At 36.7% G+C, this 10,539-nt stretch overlaps 1 protein-coding gene across 2 annotated transcripts; it reads left to right on the forward strand.

The window, feature by feature from the left end:
• The first annotated feature begins 203 nt into the window (after window positions 1-203).
• On the forward strand, window positions 204-8,612 carry LOC129893459 (GEM-like protein 1). 2 transcript variants are annotated; one of them, XM_055968995.1, is made up of 4 exons: window positions 206-637; window positions 1,162-1,263; window positions 1,456-1,727; window positions 8,089-8,612. In XM_055968995.1, the coding sequence occupies exons 1-4, from the start codon at window positions 352-354 to the stop codon at window positions 8,266-8,268; spliced, it is 840 nt and encodes a 279-aa protein (XP_055824970.1). In that variant the 5' UTR covers window positions 206-351; the 3' UTR covers window positions 8,269-8,612. The 2 variants fall into 2 exon arrangements, with proteins under 2 accessions (XP_055824971.1, XP_055824970.1); XM_055968996.1 differs by lacking the exon at window positions 1,162-1,263 and having other exon boundaries at window positions 204-637.
• Window positions 8,613-10,539: the final 1,927 nt, after the last annotated feature.

A 10,539-nucleotide genomic window follows, 5' to 3' on the forward strand; every position in this document is an offset into this window, starting at 1 on the left:
AAATAGATATTTTATGAAATAAAGGGGAAAGATGATTATTGTTAAAAGTTGGAGGAAGTTTGATTTTTAAAACAAACTTGGATGAAAAATAATTGACCCGATAATATAATTTTTAATTCAATTCATTTTAATGTCTGCTTCCTTTTGACTTGTCTAGGTGGAATAAATTTTCAACCGTAGTTGACCAAAAATAAATGTATCTCAACCGTTGAGAAATTGTGGCCATCCACGTATCACGATTCCCCGGCTTCCCCTTTGAAACTTGTTTTTTTCTTGGTAATTTTCAAAAGATTCTTCCCGATTTCTCAGTTTCATCCAATTGAACCTTGTAGATTTCTCCTCCATTTGAAGATGAACCTAAACCCAAACCCAAACCCAAACCCTAATCCTAATCCTCCATCAGATCATTCTCATTCTTCCGATTACGCTCCATACCCTAAGCTTGATCCAAACGACGTCGCTCCGGTATCAGAGACCTGGACTCCGGTTACTGTCGAGTCGAATCCTCCATCTCAACAACCGAGGTCACCTGAAGGACCTGCGCGTATATATGGCAGCGCTGCAACTACTATGCCTACTGAGTCTAATCCCTATGTTACCCCCGAGCCTGCTCAACCCCCTGGTTCTTTAGTGAAGAGTAAGGCCCTTCATTCCTCTTATTAGTTTCAATTTCAATGGTTTTATGGTGTGAACTACAAACATGTGAGACGGAGACTAATATTGTACCAAAAGAGTTTGTATGTTTTTATTTTAATAAGAAAGAGAGAACCTTTACCTTGTGACTCATATTTAGTGTATGAGATCAAAGGGGATAATACTTTGCATACTGATGTTAAATGAGAGCCCAATTGTGGTGAAAGAAATTGTAAGGACTATCTAATGCATTGACGGATTAACAGACTTAAGATTACTACTGCTTCCCTTTCTCTTTGTAACAAAAAGGGTGTAAACTCAGTTTATTTGTGTGTATATTCAGATAACATGTACACTTGTACGTATGCAAAAAGTTTGTCTATAATCTATATCTGCCACTAAACTAATACTTGCCGGGCTCTTGTTTCTAATGCAAATGGAGCGTGTTTTTGAAGATGTCTGTTGTGTACATCTATTACTTTGTCTGCTTATGCTTGGATTATGAGCATCTTAATTATGACTTTACAGATAAAATGGATTCAGTAAAGGATGTCCTTGGGAAATGGGGAAAGAAGGCTGCAGAGGCAACTAAGAAGGCTGAGGATCTTGCTGGGAATATGTGGCAGCACTGTGTGTCAAATTGTTTTTTGCTTATCCTATTGTTGTTATGTCATGTGCTATTTTAGCTTAAATAAATTTGATATTTTGCCTAGATACTGCCATTTTGTTTCTGTATTTTTATACTAGTCCGAAGATTCTGCATATCCCACTGTTAAATTATTCAATTTTCTGATTATATTGTAATTGCTTCATCTGAACCAGTGAAAACAAGCCCCAGTTTGGCTGATGCCGCTATGGGAAGAATTGCTCAAGGCACAAAGGTCTTGGCAGAGGGTGGTTATGAGAAAGTCTTCGGACAAACATTTGAGACTGTCCCAGAGGAAAAACTTTTTAAGTCATATGCATGCTACTTATCTACTTCTGCTGGTCCAGTCATGGGAGTTCTGTATTTATCCACTGCCAAACTAGCATTTTGTAGCGATAATCCTCTTTCATACAAAGTTGGTGATCAAACAGAATATAGCTACTACAAGGTATGCCTCCCCCCTCAGAAAAAAAAAGAAGAAAAACAGCTTGAGGGGGCAATGACAAATCCTCAATTTCATCTTGTCTAAAATGCTCCGTTATGTCATGAATTGCAAGTTAAGCATTGCTCTATCCTTTTTAATGGTGTTGGACATAGTTCCTTGTTATATATGGTGGATAAGATAAGAGGCCTGTTTACTGCTGTTTTCTAGCCTAATCAAGCACATCTGTGCAAGATTGCCCAAGTGCAATATCATCACCCAAACATTATTAAGAACCATTGAGGTCGACATGGTTGTGTTTCACTATTCTCATGCATGATTGGTAATAGGGGCGGATCGAGGGGGTTCAACCGAACCCGCTCAACAAAACATAACACTATATATATAAGGTGTTTTTTTATGTATGTATATCGATTTAGAATCCCCTAAACATAAGATTAAACGTTGGCTTAGTAGTTAAGAGGGTTCAAAATTTACCTTGAGGTTCCAGTTTAAATCCCAAGCACTACATTTTTATTTTCGAACCCCATTAATAAAAGCCCGCAACCTAGATCTAGTAAAATGCATCAAGGACGAGGAAGGTGAAGTGTTAGTGGATGAGACCTCTATCAAGCAAAGGTGACAAGTTTACTTCCACAAACTCTTAAATGAAAAAAGAGACAGACATTTTACTTGGTGATTTGGTGTACTCTCATAATCTTCGAGACTTTGGATACTGCAGGTGTGTTAGGGTTGAGGGGATTAAACGTGTTATTAGCAGGATGAAGAGGGGGAGAGCGACTGGGCCTGATGAGATTCCGGTGGACTTTTGGGAGAGCACTGACAAAGGCAGGTTTGGAGTTGTTGATTTAAGTTGTTTAATGTTATTTTGAAGACTGCTAAGACATCCGATAAATAGAGGTGGAGTACTATGGTTCCATTGTACAAAAACAACGGTGATATCCAAAATTGTAATAATTACAAGAGTATCAAATTGCTAAGCCACATCATGAAGATTTGAGAGAGTGGTGGAGATGAGGGTGAGGAGATGAGTGTCAATCTCAGAGAATCAGTCCGAATTCATGCCAGGGCAATCGACTATAGAAGCAATTCATCTTATATAGAGATTGGTGGAGAAATTTAGAGAAAGAAAAATGGATCTCCATATGATTTTCATTGACCTTGAAAAGACTTATGACAGAGTTTCGAGGGATGTTCTCTGGAGGTGCCTGAAGGCTAAAGGTGTCCTGATGGTGTATATTAGAGCATAAAGAACATGTATGCTGAAGACTAGTTAGGATGGTGGGAGGTGACTCAGGGCATTTTCCTGTTGAGATGGGATTACATCAGGGATCTTTGCTGATCCTTTCCTTTTTGCTTTGGTGATGGATGAGCTAACACAGTCTATTTAGGAGGAGGTTCCATGGTGTATGATATTTGCGGACGACATAGTTTTGATTAATGAGACTCGGGACAGAGTTAATGATAGGTTGGTGGTTTGGAGACAAATTTTGGAGTCCAAAAGATTCAGACTGAGTAGAACCAAAACAGAATACTTCAAATGCAAATTTAGTGTTGTGATGGATAAAGAGGACATGGAAGTGAGGCTTGACACTCAACCTATCCCTAAGACAAAAGGCTTTAAATATCTTGGATCCATCATCTAGAGTAGCGGGGACATCAATGATGATGTCACGCATCGCATTAGGGCAGCGTGGATGAAATGGAGGCTTGCCTCTGGAGTTCTGTGTGATAAGAAAGTACCACCTAAACTTAGAGGTAAGTTTTACAGAATGGTGGTTAGACCGGCGTCGTTATGTGGAGTGGAATGCTGGCCAGTAAAAAACTCTCATGTTCAGAAAATGCATGTTGTGAAGATGAAGATGCTGAGATGGATGTGTGGACACACTAGGAGTGATAAGATTAGGAATGAGGTTATTCGAGAGAAGGTAGGAGTGGCCTTTGTGGCAGACAAGATAAGAGAAGCGAGACTGAGATGGTTTGGACATGTGTAAAGGAGGGGTGTCGACGGCCCAGTTAGAATGTGCAAGCGGTTGGATTTGGGGGTTATGCGAATGGGTAGGAGTAGATCGAAAAAGTATTGAAAAGAGGTGATTAGACAAGATATTACGCTACTCCATATCATCGAGGACATGACCTTAGATATAAAGGAGTGGAGGTCGTAGATTAGGGTAGAAGGCTAGTAGAAATAAAATGGTGTCTTGATGTGTGTCTGTCTAGGGTGGTCGTAGGTCTAGGCGTGCCTTTATAGATGTGTTGTTATCGCCTTTGTTTATCACATTACTTTGATAACGTTATTGTTTTTATCTTGTAAAATTTGCATAGCTTTTCGTTTTATTGCCATTATGCTATATATATTGTTTTTCTCTCTTTACTTGGGACTGTGACTTTTGAGCTGATGGTCTTTCGGAAACATCTCTATCTCAATGAGGTAGTGGCAAGGTCTGCATACATCCTACCCTTCCAGACCCCACTTGTGGGATTTCACTGGGTATGTTGTTGTTGTTGTTGGTATTAATAAAATCTTGAATCCGCTACTGAGTGGTAAAATGTATATATGAAAGAAGACTAATGCTTCCAAGTTTTGGTGTAGTGGTAAAAGCGGAGCGCGTAATGACTTTGGTGTAGTGGTAAAAGCTCAACACGTAATGTGTGGATTGAGGCACATCACTCGTTTGAACTCTGCAAAGAAAAAACTTGGTATTTAAGTGGAGAAGGATAGAGGGGGCGGGGTGGACCTATTACCACTAGTTCCAGACTGTGTAATGATATAGACACTAAAGGACAACCTTTATACTTGCTCGGATTTTTGATTTAGACACTAAAGGACAACCTATTAGAACACTTGAACTTTTAAACTGTCTCTATTATTCACAAGTTGCTAAGTCTTTGGAAAAGTTTAAAGGTGTGTAATTTACACACGACTTATGTGGAAATAAACAAGTAATACCATAACATGTGCTGTGTTGTCAAAGGCGCGCTTAAGCCCTGAAGCGAGGCTCAAAACGTGTTTAGCGCTTTACCTCGCTTTATGTGCACTTCAGTATGGTCATCAAGGTTCAAGACAAAGTTTTCCTTGCCAATGAGCCTCTTTCCAAGAAGTGACACTAAACAATTGATATTTCACTTTGTCATACCTTTTTTCAATTTTTTTGGTCATATATTTGTCATTTATGCTTATAATTATTGGTCTTAAACTAAAAATATATATTTGTATCTTTTTCTCCCTTTGCGTTTTTTTTCATTAAAGCCCACACTTTATTTGTGCTTTGTACTTAAAGTCCCAATGGACCTTAGAGCTTTTTTGTGCTTTTCGCCTTTGATAACACTGAACACTTGTCAACAAAATCTAAAAAGAAAGACAAACAAACAAAATGATTTAGCGTTCTGTGTCTTCTTTTCCTTTTTTATTTCATCTCTTGTTCTTTTTTCCAAAACAACAACCCTTAAGAAAAACAACCCATATTCTTCAACTAGCTTTTTTAATCAACTCATCTGTTGATTTCCCTTTTTCTCTATTTCATTCAAAGATATTTCACCACAATTTTTTTTGTATTGGTTTCAGGTCGATTCCCATGTTCTGATCTTTCCATCTATTTGACCCATTTCTTGGGTTAAGTCTTCCAATATTATTTGAAAATGAATTGGTTATCCATAAAAAAGTATTTAAGTGTGTGACCATCTCATCCATAAATTTATGTTGTAAGAGAAAACACATTTTTACTTGCTTAATTATGTCTTTCAACATACCATTACACATGCGGCCTAATCCCTTTTCATGAGCCAAACACGTGAATTATTCTTTGAAAGAAGTATTAAAACCATTTCTAAACTTGACGCAAATTATTAGTTTCGTTTTTGAACTATTGACAAGCTTAAAAACATTACTCTACTTGACTAACTAAACTTAGATACACCCCCGATTTGCCACATGACATAGCAAGTGGTCTCAAACTTTTGTAGGAGCATGTGACTTTTAGTAAAAAGCCGAGAAAAGTGTTGAAAATATCCATAAACTTGGTGGGAATATAGGGGTGTATTTCACTTATGTTGCAAGATCGGAAGTGTATTTAAGTTTAATTAGCCAAGTAAAAAGAGGTTTTTAAGGCTGTCAATAGTTCTGAGGTGAAACTAATAATTCGCGTTGAGTTTAGGGGTGTTTTTAATATTTCTCTCTTATTCTTTTGATAATGACTGGTGGTGAGATTCAAAATCAGGACTTTTGTCCCTTCGGATATCAGGTTGAAGTGTGATCATCTCATTTAAAAGTTTATCCCCCAGGGCCTAGCTCAAGTGGCAAAGGGTGGAGGATTTGTGGCTTAGGTCATAGGTTCAAGCCCCACACCATGCAAAGCGAAGCCTGATATTTAAGTGGAGAAGGATAGAGGGGCAGGCCCATTATCCACTGAGTTTAGAAGGCTATGGTTGATCCAAAGGGCGGGCCATAGACGGATTTCTTGGTTATCAAAAAAAAGGTTTAAGGTATTAAAAATAGCATACTTTTATTTGTTTAATTGTGTCTTTTTGATTAAGTAATATTTAATTATGTCTTACAACAAAGAGAAGGTTCTCTTGTAATTTTGCTTCTTTTCCAATTCATAAAGACTTACAATTTCCTAGACCACTTCACTTTAGGATTTGGCTTCATTGTTTGAGTTATGTGTGAAAAAGGGTGTTGTTGTGTAGAAGGAGAAATGAGATCATTTGATAACCTAAGTGGAGAGAAGAAAGAGCAAAACTAAAATATAAAAATAAAATAGTTGTGTTCTTTTCGATAACCAAAATAGTTAGCAAAACTAAAATATAAACATAGTTGAGTTCTTTTTAATAACCAAAATAGTTATGTTCTTTTTTTCTCTGTTGACATGTTTCCTTGGTCATTTCAATATAAAGGAAACAAGGGTAGTTCACGTTCTCATGAGAAGTATGGAACACTTTGTGTGCTATGTCAATGCAGGGTGTTCGAGTTGTGTGTAAAAAAAGGGTGTTGTGTAGATGGAGAAATGGGTGAAAATGGGATCATTTGTTGGATCGGTCGAGTGAGGTCTAATTTGAAGGTGTAGGTGGAGAACTTAAGGGTCAACATCTCACCACCACCAAATTTAGTTACCATGACAACACTTCTTAAAAAATTTCAAAATCTGCATACGAGTGAAATAGCATTCAACCAACATATTAATTGAGTTGTTGCATAGACTAGCAATTGGAGTTTGATGTGAGAGATTATGGTAGAAGATGAGTGAGATGATAGGTCTGAGAAAGATGGAGCTTCTGGTTGTGAAAATAGCACGTCTATGGTGATGGAGGTACGCCCAAAGTAGAGAGAAGAAAGAGCGAAGCAAAAATATAAAAATAAAATAGAATTGTTCTTTTTGATAACCAAATAGTTATGTTCTTTTTTTCTCCATTGATATGTGTCCTTGGACATTTCAATTTAAAGATAACAAGGGCAGTTCATGTTCTCATGAGAACTATGGAACACACAATGTGCCATGTCAACGTTGGGTGTTCTAATTGTATGTGAAACATGGGTGTTGCTGTGTTGAAGGAGAAATGGGTGAAAATGGGATCATGTGCTTGGTCCCTCGAGTGAGGTCTAATTTGAAGGTGTAGGTGGAGGACTTAAGGGCTAATATCTCACCATCACCAAATCTAGTTACTGTGACAGCATTCCTTAAACAATTTTATAATCTGCATATCTGGCATTCCAACAACGTAATAACTGGGTAGTTGTATAGACTAGAGATTGGAGTTTAATGTGAGGGATTATGGTAAAGGATGATTGAGAGGACAGGATTGAAAAAAATGAGGATTTTGGTTGTGAAAATGGTTGCTGGCGCATCTATCTTGATGGAGGTACGACCAAAGTGGAGAGAAGAAAGAGAACACGAAAATAAATAAATAAAAAATAGTTATGTTTTTTTTCTTCATTGGCACATGTCCTTGGGCATTTCAAAACAGAAAACAAGAGTACTTCATACTCTCATGAGAAGAGTATGGAACATGCAGTCAGCGTTAGGTGTTTAATAGACACATTTTCTATCAACATTAGTTGTTTAATAGTACAACCCTTAGTTTTCGGTGTTTAAATGAAAATTTGGGGCAAGATTAAGGGGCTGCATATGTATTCAACTGCCTCTATGAGATCTTTTGTTGACTTAATATTAACTAATACCTCTTAATTGCAGACCTGTTTAGGTTACTTATCGTTTGCTGTAAAGCTTCTCAAATACTTGTTTGTTTGCTTAGCTTTTTAGTTATCTTGCTGCTGATCTATCCCCTTGTTGATTAGAGAGGACTAGTGTTTTTCATAAACTGCTGGAAACTCATAAGCCTGCAACTAATCGAGATCTTTTTTCTATTGCAGGTGGTTCTCCCAGCAGACCAACTTAAGGCTGTTAATCCATCAATTAGTAAGATCAATCCAGCTGAGAAGTACATCCAGATTATCTCAGTCGACAATCATGAGTTTTGGTTTATGGGTTTTGTTAACTATGATAGTGCTGTCAAATACTTGCAAGGTGCTCTGCTGGGTCATCATTCATAGCTGGTGCGTCAATTTCTTGATCATTTCAGATGAGTTCTATGGCAGTGGTGCTTGCTGTTAATGTAGATAAGATTCTGTGAAATATGGCAAATCGGGATTATTGTGCCTACATGCTTTAGTTTGTTTATTGGTTTGGTATCTTGTGTATTTTACTCCCTCGATTTCCTGGATCTTTATTATTAGCGTCTTTTAGTATTTGTAATTTTCTATTGGTGGGTTCAATTGCTATTTATACCATATGTTCTTTATCATTCAGAGAAAACACTAGTGAATTTGGTAATACAATAATGCCTTGTATACCATGGTCTCATTACGAAATTGAATAAAGTTATTCTTTGTAATAAGATACTCGATTGTTTATTACTGTTCGCATTTGCTGGAAATGCAACGTAGTTTCCAAATTGTATGGTTAGCTGTTCATCTCTTTTACCTTGATTGAGTAATTTTGCGGCGCTGTTCACCCTTCAATTTTCAGAGTGATATTAACATGAAGGGTGAATTTTATATTTGCAAATCCTGTAGTCTGAATCAAGTATCTGCATGTAAAATGTTCTTTCTAATGCCCTTTGGCAGGGATTAAAAACATTTGGTTTCAAATAAATTTGAATACCAACTTCAAAGAACCTCAATCAACCTTCAAAGCAAATCTGAGCAATCTTGAAAGCACGTTCATTGGAGCTACTCTTAATTCACTACTTTAAGAAATGAAATACTTTCTAAATCATGTTCCTTTGAAGTATCAACTAGTGTTTTGTTACTCCTAATAGAAGGCATGACTTCGAAATTTCCTTAACATGAAGAATGTAGAAATCACGTCAATAGGTTAAACTATGGCTGTTGCTCCATGACTTTAAAATTGAGACCTTCCCACTTCAAGATAGAAAGAAGCTTGAATCTGTAATAAACCTTGGTGTTTAGTTCAATGTCTCTTAAAGTCTTTATGAGCAAACACTAGTTTGAATTTAATTGTGATTCTAGTTAAAAATGTTCAACGCTCAATTTTCAATTACACCTTCTATTAAGTTCAATACACAATTCTTCTTTTCTTTGTTTGTATGCAACAACAAACAACAATATATTGAGTGAAATTTCATAAATGAGATTTTCTTTATATGTATGCATCTGATAAAATGGGAATAGATCAAAATTTAGATCCTTTCATTGCCCACTTCAAAATCTGGAGAAGTTCATAAATGCTGCTTCTGACGTGCTGATAATAAGTACTTGGATCATGACACGAACCCGATGCTTGCCTTTAAGGCAACATTTAGCTCATGTAGATTAAAATAATAACTTATGACTCATCAACAGCACTTTGCACTATTTAATTAAGTTTGACTTATGAGATACTCTATAATTCGTCTTATAGGAAAAATTAGCTCATGGAGACTAAAGTAACAACTTATGCCTTACAGGCAACACCTTGTTCTATTTCATTAAGTTTTAACGTATGGTTACTCTATAACTCTTGTCTTAAAGATAAAAGATCAGGAGCTTTAAAAATATAACTTATGCTCATGACCAATAATATACACTATCTCATTAAGTTTAACTTATGGGAAACTCTATTATCTTGTCTTAGAGACAAAACGAGCTCATGAACTTTTTAAGAAAAATAATATATGCTCCATGGGCAATACTTTACGTTAACTTATGACACGATCTACAATTTTTGCCTCATGGGCAACAATTTACGCTGTTTCACTAAGTCTAACTTATAAGATATTTTATTTCTCGCATTAGCGGCAAAATGTAGCTTAGGGGGTTTAAAAAAATAATAGATGCCTCATAGGCAACAATTTACACCATTTCACTAAGTTTAACTTATGGGGTAGTCCACAACTCTTGCCTTAAAGGCATAGCTCGGGGGCTTAGTAAAATAACTTATATTGACAACAATTTACACTATTTCACTCAGTCTAACTTGTAGGGTACTCTATAATTCTTGTCTTCGATGAAAAACTTAGCTAATGGAGATTAAAACAACAACTAACTCCCTGTCACGATCCGACCTAGGGCCTAGTCGTGATACAACTATTGAAACCCTGAAGGGCTCCAACCAAGCCTCTTTACATATCATAAGCATACATAAGGTAAAGCAAAAGCGGAAATAATCATAAGAGAGTCTAAATCATGAATAGAAATTTAAGAACGACACATGACAACATAAACTCGAAACATTTGTCCAACTAGATGCCTCTACTCATGAATATGGGCGGGGGATTAGACATGTCCCTAGCTCACCCTCAATATGAAACCTAGAAAAATTCT

Source organism: Solanum dulcamara, chromosome 6, assembly GCF_947179165.1.
Source record: "Solanum dulcamara chromosome 6, daSolDulc1.2, whole genome shotgun sequence".
In the NCBI taxonomy this organism is placed as follows: Eukaryota; Viridiplantae; Streptophyta; class Magnoliopsida; order Solanales; family Solanaceae; genus Solanum; species Solanum dulcamara.

Excerpts from the sequence above, each read along its gene's own strand:
- LOC129893459 (XM_055968995.1), top strand. The coding sequence starts at position 352 with ATGAACCTAAACCCAAACCCAAACCCAAACCCTAATCCTAATCCTCCA. Across the intron at positions 638-1,161 it reads CCCTGGTTCTTTAGTGAAGA|ATAAAATGGATTCAGTAAAG; the intron begins GTAAGGCCCTTC and ends ATGACTTTACAG. Across the intron at positions 1,728-8,088 it reads CAGAATATAGCTACTACAAG|GTGGTTCTCCCAGCAGACCA; the intron begins GTATGCCTCCCC and ends TTTCTATTGCAG.